This window comes from Malaclemys terrapin, chromosome 7 (genome assembly GCF_027887155.1).
Source record: "Malaclemys terrapin pileata isolate rMalTer1 chromosome 7, rMalTer1.hap1, whole genome shotgun sequence".
NCBI lineage: Eukaryota > Metazoa > Chordata > Testudines > Emydidae > Malaclemys > Malaclemys terrapin.
The window spans coordinates 55,809,283-55,826,951 of NC_071511.1; the positions used below are offsets into that span (position 1 = coordinate 55,809,283).

The following is a 17,669-nucleotide window of genomic DNA, read 5'->3' on the forward strand; positions in this document are numbered from 1 at the left end:
CCGAAGGTTCCACTGCCCATGTCAGCAACCACCTCTTTGTTATGCATGTAGACCCACATGTACATAAGGCGAAGCATCACATGCGATCACAAATGCCACCTATAGATCTGCTGCTCCAAAAACATAGCTCTGAGAAAAGATTGTGTCTCAAAAGCCTCAAAGCCACATTGTCCCAAGGTACACAGAAGAAAGAAATGCCATTCAACTTCATGCCCTGTTTAAATGTTATTTTATTAAATATTTTCAGTTCAAGGTTTCATTGTAACAAAGCTATGAAGGTTCTACCAACATTCAGACCAAACAAACACTAGCTAACTTTGTTTTAATTATTTCTATATCATGCAAAAATTCTGCATCAAACGCCTTCCATTTCCTGTTTAAAATGTGATATTTATAATATATATTATATAGATGCTTATATTAGCCCCATAAGAGAACATTAAGAATGCTAAAGGTGTACAGCTATGTCTGATAATGGCCATACCAAGCTAAGGTTCTCATTATTTTAAAAGAATAAACAGAGAGCTTGTCTCCAAGACTGTGCAAAACCAAAACAACCCAACCATTTAAGTTTTCTCTGAAAGATGCAGTTACTAAATACAGAGGGCCTTTTTTAATCATTAATAATCAATAGGTAAAGAGACAAGGAAAGATCAGACCCGAAGAAGGCATGCATAACTTTTTGTATTTCTCTTTTTAAAACTGCATAATTGTAATGTCCTGTTTGCTCTCTGCGTGGCTTTTTTTTTTTTTAAATCTGAATAAAATATCAAAGCTTTTCCCCTCCGCCTGACTCACTAGCTTAGTGTCCTCCTAAAAATGTTCTGAAATTATGAGAGACAGTGTTCACCCCCTCCTGTCTCAGTCCCCACACCACACCCACACATGCAGTTGGGATGGTGGAGGAAGGAAGAAAACTATTTGTCCAGACAAACCCTGGGAAGTATGAATGGTCTTTTCCTGCTTCATGGATTAGCTGCTCTTATCATGGTGTGGGATTGACTTAAGTGTCTTCCTTTAAAGGGGAGTAGAGGGATTTCCAGAGCAAGGCAGTAACTCCACTCAGTGCTATAGCTTCCGGGTCCTTCCCATCATTCCACTGAAAAAGGATCGAGATAGAATTTAGCCCTCCTTTTCCCTTAGAATCCATTACAACGTTGCCTTCCTTTTAATATACTGACTAATCTGTCCCTCAGGAGTGTAGGGATAACAAACTGTAAAGCCCCAGGACCAAATGTAGTGATTTGTAGTTGGAGGCACTTCAGCTAAAAGCTCATCCAAATATCCCACAATAATGACCAAGTCCCTGCCCCCCTCTTGATCAGGACACAGAAATCAGGGGGCCTCTCAGTGCTAAGAGAGCCTACTAAAAAGGCCTTTTGCTTCTCTGGGCCAGGATTAATTCATGACAAGTCACAAAATAATTCAACATTCCTCTTCTAGAAAATAAAGGAAATAGACAGCATTCCCCAACAAAGGAAGGAAGATGAATTTGCCCAAAGGACAAGCATCAGAAGGTCTGTAGTAACTACCTTTCCCCTCTGTATCATGAGGCCTGAAGCCCTCTGTCTACAGTTTGCTGAGATTCTGAGCAGATTGTTTTATGAATTACATCATCACCATGAAAAAACAGAAAAGCTAGCCAAAAGAACACCAGGACACATGACACTTACAAAACAGATGGGGGGAGGGGAGGGGAGAAGCACCTGCCCTGGGTTGCTGGTTCCCTCTGCTATTTTACCAGAGAACAAACAAACAAACAAAAAATATATCAAACTGGAACCCAGTGAGCCCCTTAATTCTATGGGTGCATATATTTCAGTATCAAACACAAGCTAATGATGCATCATATAGAGGTGGATGCGTGAGTCTTCATAAAAGAACATAACACTAGTTTTCTCATCTGCTTCCTAAGGAACATGTGTTCTGCAGCACTGCGGATCCCAGCTACGCTACAAGAAAAAAAAAAAAAGCAATAAAAGAAATCCCATACACGTACCCTCTTCCTCTAAAAACCTTTGCTCTTAACGCTTCTTTTGTCAGCTGGCTGCAAACCTTCGTGTTTGGCCAGGGAGTGGCCACTTCTAAAACCAGGATCTCTCAAGAGCAAGCTCCTATTTATATTTTTATTTAAACCATTTTTTAGAGTCCCCTTTTCCAGCCTTGGTTTTACTCGACATCCCGTTTCGTTTTTAGGAAGTCTGTGGGCTCCGGCGACTGAGCAGCCAGCTTTCTGCAGCATCCGTACCATGCTGAAGACTTAAGAAGAAACTTGGGCTGAAGTCAGTCCGCTGGGCAGTGGGAAGTGGAGAAGTGTCATTCCTTCACCTTTCCCTCGCATTCTTCATTCAGGCCCCTCCAGTGTCTCCTCGCCATCTCTCACGGATTAAAGTCACAGCACAGCCTGAATGCAATGTTAGCTTCCACCTTGCCTTTGTGGAGCAGAGTTCAGCAATCCGCTGCTCAAGCTGCCGCCTCCTCCTCGCGCTCTCTCGCCTTCCCTTTTGCTTTCCCCCTCACTCGGTTTCTGAAAGATGCTCCAGTTGATGCCATTTCGTCAGCCCTGGGGGAGGGGGTGTTGGACAGTCTGTCATTTATTTATCATTATTCCGGTTTATTTTATTTTTTAATACAAACAACATGTCTCTCTTAGATTTAAAAAACACCTTCGTACAGCAGAAACAGACACGATGGATCCATGGAAAACAACAGAAAGGCGGCAGCGCCCGGAGCATCAGATGCATGCAGGGTTTCGTGCATTTGGCTGCTGCCGGTTTGTAATTTGTAATTTTTTTTAAACGTCAAAACGGACATGACCGTCGCTGTCACTCAGGCACTCCAGAGCTGCTTGCTAAGAAGATATTGCCCTCCAGCTGAGTATCTCCAAAAGCTGCTGCAACCAGGAGGTGGCAATGTCCACCCAGAAAGGAGAGAAAAGAATGGGGTGGGAGAAGGAAGGGAAATAAAGCCAAAAGTTAGCTGCACAATTTATATAGAAACTCTCCCACAGCATACCAGGCAGGGAGAAAACGCTACAAGTGATCCAAGAGAAAGGAACACCTCACCACACACAGTGCGCACCAGAGCTGGGTTTGGAAGGTGCACCCCTGCCACACACCAGGACGGGACCCTTCCTTCCCACCCACCCCCTGTACTCCAGGCTGGGAGGACGAATCTCCACTGGTACGTTGAGAAGGGACACCGCTATTGCAGTTGCTGCTTTGCTATGGGGTTGTTATAGCAGAGGGAAACTCTCCTCACACGGTGCTTTAGAGGAGGGGAAGATGAATCCCAGCACTCCAGCGACAGGGGACAGCGTGGAAGGAATTGTCTGACTGGACCAGACCAAACCTGGGGTCCAAAGCCCAGCCCCAGACGCTTCAGAGGAGGGTGTGAGACACCTCAACGTGCATGGTTATGGAATGACCTGCCCGTAGGGACAGTTGCTTCCTCACCCTGAGTTACAGGTCAGCTCCTGCCCTGGTGGAGGTTGGTTTATAACCCTGCATACTGTTTTGTTTTCTTTTTAATCTTGTCCCACGTAACTCTGGATGTTCCCCCAATCTGTATAAACCACCCGTCTCTTTCTGGGTCCTGCTAAGCTGCTGGCCTCAATGATGTCTTGTACAATGAATTCCAAAGTCTGTGTGTTGTGCTAAAAAAAGTATTTCCATTCAGCAGTTCTAAATTTGCTGCTTTTTATTCTTGTATCATGGAAAGGTAACTAGGACTATCTGATTTACCTCCTCTCTACTACTCCCCACCTTGGATACCTTTATCACGTCCTCTCTGACTCCTCTCCGCTCTATGGTAACAGTCCAGTTCTTCTCTGCCTCTCTTTACATGGAGGTTCTCATATGTCTAAATTATGCTCATCACTGGACTCTCTGTAATTCTGCTATATCCGGTCGAAAGTGGAGTGACCAGAACTGAACTCAGTATTCCAGGAGAGAGTGAACCACTGATGTATATTATGGTATTATAGTATTTTCAGTATTGTCCTCCATCCCATTCCTTCTCCATCTTAATACCTCAGTGTGTTTTGACCATTGCTCCATATGGAGCATGTTTGCAGACAGCTGTCTACAATTCCGCAGCCTTTATCCTGGGGGGTTACAGTAAATGTAAAGCCCAGCAATGGGCACAAACAGTTTATACTGGTTCATAATTTGTTTCAATATTGTTTCAGCCAGCGTGACCTATTACCAAAGGGAGGGTCCCAGGGCTATCCTTTCCAGGAGCACCTTTTCCAAATATAGCTATACCATTTGCTACCCTCCAGCCCAGCAGCTGATTTTAGTGAGAAATAACCCAGCCTCCACATTTACTCCTAAGGGAATTCTCCAAATATGGAGGCTCCAGCATGGCAGTGGGGAGCACAGGCTACTGGCTGCACAGAGGAGGGCGGTCACCCTGCAGTCCTCCCCCACACTTCTCCTCCGGGACACAGACCTCTGGGGCAGGCCCAACTCTTGCGCTGTGTCAGGGTTGGGTGCAGCCTCGCAACCGAGTCTGTGTTCAGGGAATGGGGGGAGGGCTGCAGGGTGATCTTCCACCTCTGTGTAGCCAGTGGCCTGAGCTCCCACTGCCACGGTGGAGCCTCCACATTTATTGACAAATAAAATTTGCAGAACTTTAAAATATTTGGCACAGAATTTTTAATATTCTGGTTCAGAATTCCCTCAGGAGTAGCAGGTGAAGCATTTCACCAGGGTTAGCAGCATTGCGCCAGGAACACCAGGTGTAGGCAGGCAGGCTGGCTCAGTCCAGCAGGATCCAAGTGTGGAGGGATACAGGTGTGGGGTGAGGGGTCTCTGTGTAGGACAATCTGGGTGCATGTGAGGGGGAGCATCTGGATGCACAGGGGCTTATGGGGGCGGGGGTGCTCTGGAACTGGGTCTGGATGGCTCAGTGGGGGGGTCTGGGTGCTTGGTGGGGTGGGGGTCTGGGTGCAGCTGGGTGGGAGTCCAGGTATGGAGGGTCAATGGGGTAGTCCAGGTGCATAGAGGGTGGGGCTCGTCATGGTGGGGGTTTGAGTGCGGAAGTCTCAGTGGGGGGGGGGGTGTCTCTGGATGCAGGGGGTGAGACTTGGTGGGGTCAGGGTATGGGGAGGGGGTCTAGATTCATGGGGGTTGGGTGGACAGGGGGTGGGTCTGACCTGCCCCAGCCCAAGTGTCCCCAGCCCCACCTTCCCTCCCCTTGCAATGATTTACCTCTCCATCGACTGCTCCAGGCACCTGAAACGACATGCCTGCACTGCTGGGGAGGGGGCGTGTGATCACTCTTGCAGCTTCCCTTTGCTTCTCCGTCAGAAAGTCATTTTTCCGCAGGGAAGCAAATAAATCTGCACGGGACAGGAATTCTGTGTGCGCATAGTGGCGCATAATTCCCCCAGGAGTACTCCGTCAGAATTCTTGGGTGCAACCCTCTGGGAATGGTGACCTGTTGCTCCTTAATTTATCCAGTTTGTTCCAGCACCTTCTCTTTTGACACCTCAGTCTCTGACAGCTCCTCATCTGTGTTACCAGAAAAGAGTAGGTGCAGGACAGGGCTCATGCCCTATGGTGAAAACTGATGCAAAGAAATCATTCTGCTTCTCTGCAATATCCTTATCCTCCTCATTTTCTCCCTGGTAATCCAGTGGATCCACCAATGCTCCTACAGGCTACCCACCTCTGATATACTGAAATTGTTATTACTTTTGTATATTTGCCTACTTGTTCTTCAAATTTAATCTTAGCCCTCCCAGTTCCCATCTGACGTACTGCTTGGCATAATTTATGGTCCCTTACATTGTCTTCATTACGGCTGAATTGTTCTAGAACACACTGGAGGAGAAGCTATTCTTGATTTAGGCCTGGTCTACAATAGGAAATTAGTTTGGTGTAACTGTGTTGCTCAGGGGTGTGAAAAATCCACACCTCTGAGTGATGCAGTTAAACCAACCTAACCCCCAGTGTAGACAGTGCTAAGTCGACAGGAGAATTCTCCCATCAACCTAGCTACTGCTCTCAGGGAAGTGGGGTACCTACACCAAGAGGAGAGCCCCTCCCGTCGGCATAGGTAGCTGAAGCAGTGCAGCTGTGCCACTGTAGCATTTTAAGTGTACACAAGTCCTTAGTCCTAAACAATACACCGGACTACATTCAAGACATCACTGTAGTTGAGCCACTTAGTAACAGTGACGGCAGTATAATGAAGTTCAACATCCTCTGGGAAGAAGTCACAGAGAACCTCACCCAGTGATACTCAATTTAGAAAAAGGCATTTTAAAAAAAGGGAGGAATCTAGGCAAAAAGGTTCTGACGTTAGGAAACTTAAATTCTTGGACTCAGCATGACTGCTACATAGGCACACATAAGAAAGGATGCATAAGGCATGCACACATCTCAACACAAGAGAAAGCAAGAAGATAAGTAAACCAGCAAGGCTAAATAATAAGCTTCAAGAGGTTATCTGAGCCAAACTGGTATTCTTCAGAACCAGCTGTTCCAAGAAGCAATTGTTTGACAGTGTCAACAAATTGATTAGTCAGACTTAGCTCCATTGTGATGTTTGGCCATTTTGTATGTGGCTAGTTCAAGTTGCCCAATACTACCATTTCATTAGCTTTATTTGCCTTTGATCTCTCTCTCAGTACATTCAAAATCCTTTTGCTGTTTAGAAAGCCAGTATTAACACTCTTAATATATTTGTATTCTTATGGCTTGGGATTTGTATCCCAATATATTGTAGTCTATGGTCCTCTCTACTTTGACACTGCCTCATTAAAACCCTAGGGAATTGTTAAGCTCTGGAGCAACTTCCCCAGCTACCTCTCCAACCTCATCTGTCCTTCCCTGTATTGTTTATAGCCAGGTATTAGAGTACCCCACTGACTTAGCATTGCCTCATGCTCCTGGAGCACCTGTCACCTCAAGCTCTCTTGCACTGCCAGGCAGTCTCATTCACACGTTTGCTTTTATGCTCTTCACTGCTATGCAGATGTTCATAGTTTGCATGTGGGGCTGAATACCTATTTGTATTCAACATCTCAGTCTAACTCCCTGTTACTTTCCTGCAATTTTACCTCTGGGATCTCAACCTGTTCAGCTGTAATTTCTGTCTGCTCTTTCCCTGGTTCCTTGCCTTTGTGTGACAGACACTGTTAGAAAAGATCCGTGTTTGACCTACTTGCTCTTCGGGCAACTCTCCCCATGTTCCTACCTTAAATAATCTCCCAAGACCTCATTACATTTTCTGCCTAGCAATGGGACCCTTCTGCACCCCAGAACCAGAGAGGCAGAGCCCAGCACACTACAGCCACGAACCCAACCCCGCCCCAGCCCCAGAGCCAGGCATATGCCTTCCCTCCGCAGTCCAAGGCCAGAGTGCATAACCTGACCCAAGTGCCCCAGGTTAGTGCCTGGCGGCCCTGGGAAGGCTGGCCCAGCACTAGTGTATCCCTTGGAGGCGGCTGTAGCACTCTGAAATCCTTGGTAAGGGGCTATACCTGCAGAGTGAGACTCCCATCTGCCAACAGAGCGAGATCACCACCTCCTTATGGCGCACGCTCAGGGAAAGGAACACCTGAGGTGGAGAGAGGGCTGAGAGAAATGTTTCACTATCTTAGCTCCACTCTGCCCGCAGTCAGTTAGTAAACGAGCATCCCTCAGAGCCTGGTTAATGGCCTCTCAACACTCTGGGCTTCCGATACTTCATTGCCACGTACAGCCGCCATGGCCCCGTCGTAAGTCATCTGCCCTCCCCGCTGGAGCGTACCTGTGTTCGATCCTCACTGGAGCGGAGCGGCAGGGGCCCCAGAGCAGTGATAGTGGACGTTCAGCCACTTGCCATCGCGACGGTGCCAGACGCGGGTCTCTTCAGACTGCGTGGTGCGGGGCCGGCCCTGGCCATCGATGTATTGAGTCAGGCGGATGTAGGCAATGCAGGCTGCGTCTTCGCCGATGACATGGACATGGGGGTTCAGGATGGTGGTATGGATTGGCTTGCTGTTCTTGGACAGTACTGGGGTGACACGCAAAACCATCAGCTTCAAGGCCTTGCACACTGCTATATCTACTGTCCCCGTTTCCTTCTCCTCCCACCTGCATCCTAGGTCGCAGCATCTCCTGCTCCCAACACTCCCCAGGCACAACCCAGCCACCTCTCTTCCTCCCCGAATTCAACCCCCTCATCCCTAAAGTTTCCTGACCCTTCAGCTCCCATTTGCTCTACACAGAACACGTTCCACACTCCAGGCATCAGTGTTGCCAGCGCCTCAATTACAGGGCCATTCTCATTCTCAGATGTTACCTGCAGCACAGCTGTGAACGAGGGCCTTCAAGGCTAGCCAGGACCTCCCTGGGCACCAGCAGGCCTCAGTGACAGGCACTCCAGGGCTGCCATGCAGACAACGAGAAAGAAGCGACCAGGCCCCCTTCACCTCACAAACCAAGGATCAGTGTGTGCTAAGGGGGCCCTTTCCCCATGATCAGCCACATGCAGCAGCTCAGGATAGCAGCTCACTTCCCTCGCCCCACACTGTAGTGACTCCTGGGGATGGAGGTGGGACAGGAAACCACAGGGGTGTTATTTAAAGGAAGGACAAACCCACACAAGGGCATTTGCTGGGTTTGCCTTCCCAGCCACATGGACAAGGTGTCCCCCCTCTTACCCAGTTACCAAAGGGTTCACCAAGGTTTGGGATCTGAACCAGGCGTGTGGGACCTCAACTTGGAGAAATTCTGAGAGAAGTACACTGCAAAGAGCTACGTCCTGGCATGTGTGACAGGGAGAACCCTCTCACACCAATGACTGGGCAGGGTTCTCCAGCTGAGCTGGGTTAGCATCTCTTTCCCCTTTTACACTGACTGGAAACCCAGTGTCTTGGTCCCTTTGAACCACCGGTTCCCACTCGGACAATGTACTTTGTGCCAGACTAGCCCCACTCTCAGGGTGAAGAGAAACTAGGGAAACAGAAACCTCAGTGAGGGAGGACAGAAAGTGCTGGATCTTAATAACCCTTCACAGTTCACCCACATTAAACCCTGGTGTCCATGGACAGTCTAAGAGAACTGCAGCCATTTCCCAAGATAGGGCAGAGAGGTGTGGAGGAGGGGGCTGCTGGCATTGCTGGAATCTACCCACTCACAGTTCTCAAAGTAAAACTTATGGAAGTCCATCCCCTCGACTAGATTCCCCAGTGCTTCGGGTTCAAATGAGGTCAGGCCTGGGTCACAGATCTTCCTGCAAAGAAAAAGGAATATTCTTGCCCTAGGGATTTTACCCCTTTATCAACCTCTCAGGGCTGTCGCCCTTTCTCGGACTAGCCCCAAAGTCCAGGGGCTATTTTGTGCCATATTGCTAGCTCCTTGTACTTATTCAGACACGCCACTCGCCTGGGACTGAGACCCATGTTGACTACCCAGAGCTGGTGTGTTTCCTTCTGTTCTGTGGTCCAGTCAAGCATCCAAGCATGTATCACACACAGTTTGTCTCTTAATCCTACCTCCTTCCATCCCCTAGCAATCATCCCCATCTCCCTCTGCTCCTGCATCACAGGGTTTCCAGATGTGCTCCTCGGACGGTAACCCTTTCTGCTGCCTGGAATCTGCCTTATTCCTGGTACCAAATGTTCATTTAAAGAGCCCCCTTGGCTCTAACCCCCCAGCTGCAGTTGTCAGAGTGTGAAGTATAACCCTCTCCACCCTGTTGCCTGGACGGCTCCCCACTGCGCTGGACAGCCTATGTGACTTGCTCGTGGGCAGGGACCATGCTGCCTCTCGCCCACAGGCTGGCATGTAGAAACTGAATGCCCAGTGACACTGTACTTACGTGTATGCCTCAAAGTCTCCATTGTTGATGGCTTCAATCAGCTGCTCTGTTATCTTAATGATCTCTTGTTTGCGCACTGTGGGCGAGAAGTAAAGGCAATTTAACTATGCATCTGTCTTGACTGGGAGGAAGTGAGACAATCAAGCACCTCCTACTGGACAATTTGCAGCACGCCATTGACCTGGATCTCACAGGAGGTGCTCCTTGCACTCCAGAGATGCGTGGTAATGGCAGCCATCTACGTGGTCAGTGGTATGAAAGGGAAATGGTGACCCCAGGATGCAGGGAGAAGGGGAATAAAGACATTGTCTCATACTCATTTTCTTCTCCAAACCAGGCCTGTCCCAGGAGCCTCATCATCCCGACAGCCCGGGCTGCTTCCAGGGACTGCAAGGAAGGGCCCCTGGTCACTGAACAGGCCAACACAAAGGAAAACGTAAAACCTGGTACCAGCTGTCGGAAGGGAAGCCCCCCACCCACAACATCCTCGTATAGGAGCGGCCACAACAAGATCAAGCCGGCCAAAAAAAATCCCTCAGCAATTTACCTATGACCATCACCAACACTCCCCAGATGGCGAGTGCTGCAAACATGCCATCGGGACACACGCAGGGACAGATTCCACAAGCTAGTGAGGCAGCTAAAGCAGAACAGATTGCTGGCTCTACGGGGCTGGGCATCATCCCCACACAGTAGCCCATGCTTTGCACACAGCTCCCTGTAACTGGCTTCGGGGCACTCAGCACTCAATTAGCACTGCCACTTCAGCTAGTTTTGCTCAGCTGACATTCACGTGGCTGGATCTACTGCCTGTTGCTGTCCCAGTCCTCTCTGGCCAGCACACCTATTTTCTCCGGTCATCTTGCCATCCTTACCACTGATATCAAAGCACCTAGCACTGCAGCAAATCCTGCGCAATTAATGGACTTTATTACAACTCTCAGTAGCAGTCCCTAAGGGCTCACTAGAACTAATCTTTCCCTTGGAGTTCACACACCTGAGTGTACACTGATCCCAGCGCTACATCCGTATACACTGTACACACGCATGCATCTACGCATATACCCAAGGCCTCCTACACCTGCCTCCCCCACGCACGCTCTGTAAATGAAGGTATTGTATGAACTGCTGGCACTATCTAGGATGTGCCAACGAGGTGATATCTGTAAAGCTACAAAATAAATAACCTAAGTATTGCTATTGTCACCAGCTATCTGAAGCTACCCATCCCCCCCACCGCTTCTAACACTAACTGCCCGAGTTAGGATGCAAAAGGGTAATCTCAGCTGGTGTGAGAGGTGACCACACCCACTTCTGAAATCCACCAAGGAAGTTCTACTATGCAGCTCCCCACAGATGCATTTTGGCCAGTAGCATGAGCTCGTCACGCTAACTGAACAGGTCCTGGCAGTGGGGCTAGTGTACTGTAGCGTAGTGTGTTATTTGTGCACTGATGAGCATGGGAAATGGATCAAGGGGGAGCACTGGGTTACACAGGCTATGAAATGATGCTTCATGAGCAAGTCATTTGGCGTCTCTTCCCTATGAGGACAAATGGGGTCTCCGACCCCGTACAGAGAGCACAGATACATTCAGCATCTCGAGAAGGAACCCCAGGGTCCGGGGGGGAAGAGCAGAGAAAGATTTTCTTTGGGATGAGTGAAGAAGCCTAAAGCTACAAGAGCCTTGGGCTAGCTCATCTCAGAGGGTCTCCAGCTCAACATGCACAGCAGCATTCACTCCACACAAAGCCAGTACACAACACTGTGCCTTGTCCCGGTGTTTACTGTACGCTCTGAGCTACCACGGCGACAGAGGTGGTGTGTACCCTTACCTCCGAGGGTGGGCACCCCCTGGCTTTCACACAGCAAGGCACTCCTGCCTCCCAGTCAAGATGGAAGTCAGCATGGCCTCCCCTGCTTTCTCTTCTAGGAAGGGTAATTGAGGACCAAACAACAATTGTCTCCTGAAACCCTCCCCGCCATGTATTGTCTCACACACCTTAGATGATACTGTCTGGGTGCTGCCAGTGGGAGGCTCACATGGCTGTATCTCTCCTAGTGTTGCCAGGTAGTATCTCCACAAGAGAGGAACACAACACAGTAACTAAGGCCCTGCCCACACTACAACTTTTAACCAAGTTTGTAGCCACTTCAAGGTACGGTTGGCTTTAAACATGGCTTGTGTACACACACACAGAGCATGGTTCACACGTGGCTAGTGACCATGTGTTCCACCACATGGCTGTCCTCCTGCAACCGGTTCCCCACACTGGTCTGCGGTGTACCTGAGACCCAATAATCATGCCTATGTAAGTGGTTTGGGCCAACCCTCTTTCCAGAGCACATGGCCCCACGTGCTGCTTGTGCCGCTCTGCGTGCATGTCCTTCAGGCACTGCATCCCCTGCTGAGGAAGTATGGGACATCTACCTGGAGTCTCCCAGAATGCACTCACACAAGTGCAGTTGGCAACATAGCTGCAATGGGAGAAACAATTGTGTGTGGACGTGAACTGAGACATGTTACTCAATGTGACTGTGCCTCTAGCCGGCTACAAGGGTCACCCCTGTAGCTGTAGCATGGAAGGGCAACTGGCCCCCTCAAGCAGGGACCAGGAGTACAGGGGGCATAAGGGTGAAGAAGAGGAGGGTAACTAGACGTCTAGAATTAGTTGCACTACTCCACTACTGCTAGCCAACCGCTAACTTACACGCTGCACTGTTAAGTACAAACGGAACTACAGGAGTTAGCAAAGGCTCCGACTGAGCACGCTCTAACTCCAGTGTCTGCCCTGGGCTGTCCCAGGCAAGAAGCTTCTCCTCACAAGACTGCGTGGCTGCAAAACAAACGTAAGCATTAAAATAATATTAAAAAACCCAACAACAGAATGCAAAATAAAACCAACAAAGAAGCACACCACACAGCCCCAGCCAACCATCTCCACACAGATCCCCCCCCCCCCCCCCCATCTTCCAGGCTGGTTCCTGTCACGCCATGTGGACTGCACAATGCTCAGAAGGGCATTGGCAGGGAAAACCGTTCAGAGCACAGTGGAAATCTCACTGATACCAAAGGGCTTGGCATGCCCTGAAGCAGCCCACCCTCTCAGATCAGTGACTGAGCAGCACAGGGGAGAATGGGGGGAACAAGCAGGAGATCCAAATCACCACAAATCTAAGGCAGGAGGAGCGGGAAGGTAGAATACTTCCTTGCTCAGCGGAGAGGGGGCTAGGCACTTCGCACTGCACCATGGCCAGGGCGGCTGGACACGGGAGGAAGCCATGCTGGAGGGGGCACAGCAGTTTGGAGTTAACAGATCAGCTGGCTACGGAGGACGCTCTCCCCCAGTCACTGCACCTATCAAAGCCACACATTCTTGAAGATGCTTCCAAATGGGAGGTGCAACCACTTCACCAAATGAGCTAACGGGGAGGTCTGAGTGGGGGCAGCAAAGGAGGGACAAGAGGAGAGGGCAGCTGTTCCCTCCCACCCATTACAGACAGCTTGATAGGAGGGCTCCCAATACCCCCAGGCATGACTACACTTGTGGCCTTTTCCACTACGGTCCCCTCTAGGTAGGCCGTGAGGCCACTAGGAGAATGGACCCAGACAGATTGTTCCGGGACATGCCTACAGGGAGGGGCATAGATAGCCAAGCCACCTGCTCTTACAGTGTCTCTGCTGTCAGGACGCTACAGAGCCGACAGATTCGAGGAAGACACGGGAGAACACGCGATAACGGATGGGATTTTTCAGCTCCAAACCCACTGAGGCACTGAGCGAGACACACAACGGAGACACACACGCAAAGGGAAAGCCCCTCCAGAGTCAAGGCTACACAAAGAGCTCCAGACATGGCAGAAGGCACAGGGAAGAGGTCTTCCAGCTGCCACAGCCCTACTCCCGGAGAACCCTGCAAGGTGACTCACCCTACTACTGGTACTCAGCACTACCATGGCACCTTCCATCTGAGGAGCTCAAACCTCGTCACAAACAGGAAACAATTCAGCCTCACACCACCCCGAGTGTCAGGCCAGTCTCATTCCCATTTTACAGTTGGGTAAACTGAGGCACGAAAGGCAACGTGACTTGTGCAATGTCATCCAGCAAGTGTCACTACAGAGAATGCCATGCCTTATCCACAGGGAAGCAGGGGAATGGAATTATCCAGGATGAGGGTCCACTTTACAGAGGGCTCTGGAGAAATTCAGCATGTGGGGGAGTGGAGATGGATTTATTTATATGCTGAAGTACTGAAAATGAAAATCCACCCTCTGGAAGGGAACTGGGGAAAGGAAGGTCATGGGGAGGGTAGAGGACGGGTGGGGAGGATGCTATGGAGCGCTGCACCCCTGGACTTACTGGCTGAGAAACAGAGAGAAAGCTGGGACTGCATGGACTCAGTCTGTGTTTTGCTCTCACTGTGCCTCCGTCCTTCAAGCACTGAGCTGCCATCCCCGGTGGAGAGAGGGGGAGCTAGCATGGCAGGGAATTAAAAACACAAAAAACAAACAAAACACGCAGTTCAGTAAATAAAAAAAGAGAAAGGAAGGAGAACATTAAAGAAACCACATTGCTGGGCACAGAAACCTGCAAAGAGCACCCTCCAGCACAAAGGCAAGCAGCCTGCACTACAGCATGGTCCCTCAGTAGAACGGCATGCTCCTTTCAGCCCTGCTACACTCCAACCAAAGGCTCACTGAGGCATCACTGACCACGTGCTTAGAAGCTGTCTACTGCTCCACTGGCATCAGCCTGTCCTCGTACACCTGCCTAGTCTGTCTCATTCAAACTCAGCAGCAGCAAAGTAGCTCCTCGTTCCCCAGGGGCCTGGCTGTGTAGGGAGCTGAGGACTCCAGGCTTCGCATAGCAATGGAGGAAGGATGAATTTCTTGGCTCGAGTGACAAATACGTTGTAAACAGGGAAAAATACCCGATAGAGAAAAGGGGGCCCTGCTTCTGAGCCTCTCATTGGATTTCAACTTCTGATGAGCTAACTGCTGAGGGGGAAGTGTTAAATAAGGAAGCATTTGGTGAGTGCTGGCACTCTTAGAAGTAAAGGGATAACAGTACTAGCCAGAACTAGGCACAGTGCAGACAGTAACTGTGCAAGCTTCTTCCCTGCCACCACCCCTTCACCACAGCATCTTCTGCTCTTCCAAGTCCTAAGAAGATAACGCCAATTCTGACAAATTGCCAATGCTATTGGGCTTCAATAAAGAGTGACTTCAGAATGTGGACAGTCATCTATTCGAGATTAAAGAGTCCAAATTGGTTTCTGACCCATGTCTCCAGGGATCAGAGGCTACATATTCCACTAGCCATTACTAATCTTCTGAGTCATCCAGTCCCCAACCCTCAAGTTGGCTTCATTCCATCCTCACTTTGGAAAGAAGTGAGGGCTACAGTATTAGCATGTGATGAGGTCAGGTCTCCCCTTGAAATTGGACCTGTATTAGAGAATTTGTCCAGCCAGCAGTGTGTGTCTCTGGTCCCCATGACTCCTCAGAACAGCTGCCAGTAGCTCACTGTACAGCAAGTCAGGAATCACCCCAGCTGACTCATGTGGTATCAGTGAGAACAGCCCCCTGAGCCTGGCAGGGCTAGAACTAGTGCTGTCCTGGGTGTTTGACAGAACAGACTTTGGTTGTAAGGGGGGAGAGAGTACCTGTGCCTCACTGCTTCCTACTGCCTCTCCCCCGCCCGAGAGAGACTTCAGAATTTGCTCCCAGGGAAAGCACTGTCTCCTCCACCACATTCCTCTTCAGCGGGGCAGGAATTTCCCTGACCTGCTTACACCTCCCAGTGTACTGGGCAGCTGCTGAAACACTGCACTCCAGCAGGCCAGGCAGGTCTGACTCATGTAAGCCCATCACAGGAAGGAGAAAGGATTGTACAATGTGGTCCTGGAGAGGTATACAATTTCACCCCCCTCTTTATTAACATCTCTCTCCACTAAAATGCCCCAACGCTGTGGCAGCCAGGGAATTCCATTTCCATCTGCAAAGGGAAAACAGAACAGAGAGAGCAGAGTCCCTTTGCCCTGGACCAGAAACAGTACATCCATCCAAAAGACATGGGTGTGGAAACAGAGAGCTCCTTGGAGAGGGGTGAAACAGGGAGATCTCAATCCCCTGCAAGCTGTGTCGAAACACAGAAAGGAACAGCTAGATTCCAGATCTGGAGAGGGGAAGAAAGAGAGATCCAGTCCTGTAAATGATTGGGAATGGAGAGATTCCAATGCCCGTGAGGACAGAATTCCCACCATGAGACTAACAAGACACACAACTCGGGGCATGGAGGGCACACACACCCTAAAAGCCAGGCTGGCCACTTCCTCAAAGCAGACTGAATGGTGCTGTGATAAATGAAGAGTGAGTGAGTGAGTGAGTGAGTGTGTGTGTCGTGGGTGAAGCTCCCTTTGATGGACACCCAGCCAGCCAATTAGCTATAGAATCCCTCTTGGTAGCTGTTCTCTGCTTGCTTTACCTGTAAAGGGTTAACAAGCCCACCGGTAAAAGAAAAGGAGTGCGCACCTGACCAAAAGAGCCAATTCCCATTCCCATTGGCTCTTTTGGTCAGGTGCGCACTCCTTTTCTTTTACCGGTGGGCTGTTAACCCTTTACAGGTAAAGCAAGCAGAGAACAGCTACCAAGAGGGATTTTACAGCTAACTGGCTTGGCTGGCTGGTGTCCATCAAAGGGTGCATACCCATGACCCCACTGCAATAGGCATGGCAGACAAAGGCATGGCAAACTCAAGAACCAAATCAGATGTACAGCTCTGGGGATGTTAGACCATGATGACTGAACTCTGCACCACCAGTGGCAGGTCAGACCTCCAGAGTCTCCTTCCCACAGCCCCACAATATCACCTACCTTTCAGATCCTCATCTTCAGTGGTGGTGTTACAGCTCTCTGTGGAACCCTGCATGGCACAAGAGAATGTTACTAGATGGCAAAGTCAGTAGATTGAAGACACTTCCGTTTGTCTGTGGAAGAGGATGGGGGAAGTGCAAAACAAAGGAAGGGACGGGAACGGGATTATAGAAGGAGTACTTCTAAGAGGACTGGGATGAAACGGCCAAGTATTAGTCAATATCTAGAAGCAAGATCAATTAGGCTTTGGAGTAGCCTCTCATAAGAAGTGGCACAAGCCCTCAAAGCTGGGGCCATTCAAGAAGGCAGCACCAAGCCCTGGGAGTATATACCATAGGGGACAACTCTCCTATGAGGTGAGAAAAGAGGGAATATGGGTCACCTACAACTTTACCTTAGGGTGCACTGAAAGGAACTGGTCTCCAACTCCAGGGCCCACCAGAGGCACACAGGACTCTCCCATCTTGCCCACCATGAGTATGCACCTGGTGAGGATCTTGTCCACTGGTACAGGAAAGGGACAGTGAAATCTGACTTGGGATCTATTATCCCTTCCTGCCCAACTGTTCTAGAGGCCCACAGTCACCTAACACAACCCTCCTAGTGCCAGAGCGACTGTTCACAATCATCCTGTGATGCATCAACAAAGGGGCAGTAACTAAAGTCACGGATGTTTCTCTAAGGAAAAATAATAGTGACACGCCCCTTACCTTTATGCCATCTGTGGCATTGTGGACAACAGTTGTTTGAGGCTCCTAGGAAAGGAGGAGGGAAAAAAATTAAACTCAGATTCTCAAACCTTTTCCCCTTGTTTTCACTCTCCAACAAGCACAGAACAAGTGACCAACATGGAAACAAACCACAAACAAACTCACTCCAAGCTGCCGACGTGTCTCCAAACACACACTCCCTGCACCAAGGGCTTCTTGAAAAGAGATGCTCAACTAACAGCTACATTCACAAGGAGACAAAGCC

General features: G+C 49.6%; 1 protein-coding gene across 26 annotated transcripts in view; it reads right to left on the bottom strand.

Annotated features, from left to right (window-relative positions):
* Positions 1-212: 212 nt before the first annotated feature.
* CAMK2G (calcium/calmodulin dependent protein kinase II gamma) overlaps positions 213-17,669 on the bottom strand; it is a 157,415-nt gene continuing 139,958 nt past the window's right edge. For 8 of the 26 annotated variants that reach the window (XM_054035514.1, XM_054035509.1, XM_054035512.1 and 5 more), the window contains 8 exons: positions 17,405-17,449; positions 16,695-16,743; positions 14,179-14,292; positions 12,527-12,652; positions 9,817-9,892; positions 9,134-9,228; positions 7,762-8,007; positions 213-2,893 (listed from right to left, as the gene is read on the bottom strand). In XM_054035514.1, coding sequence (XP_053891489.1) covers positions 7,775-8,007; positions 9,134-9,228; positions 9,817-9,892; positions 12,527-12,652; positions 14,179-14,292; positions 16,695-16,743; positions 17,405-17,449 — 738 coding nt within the window. In that variant the 3' untranslated portion in view covers positions 213-2,893; positions 7,762-7,774. The remainder of the gene's footprint in view (positions 2,894-7,761; positions 8,008-9,133; positions 9,229-9,816; positions 9,893-12,526; positions 12,653-14,178; positions 14,293-16,694; positions 16,744-17,404; positions 17,450-17,669) is intronic. The other 18 variants (XM_054035521.1, XM_054035516.1, XM_054035519.1 and 15 more) reach the window with 4 other exon arrangements.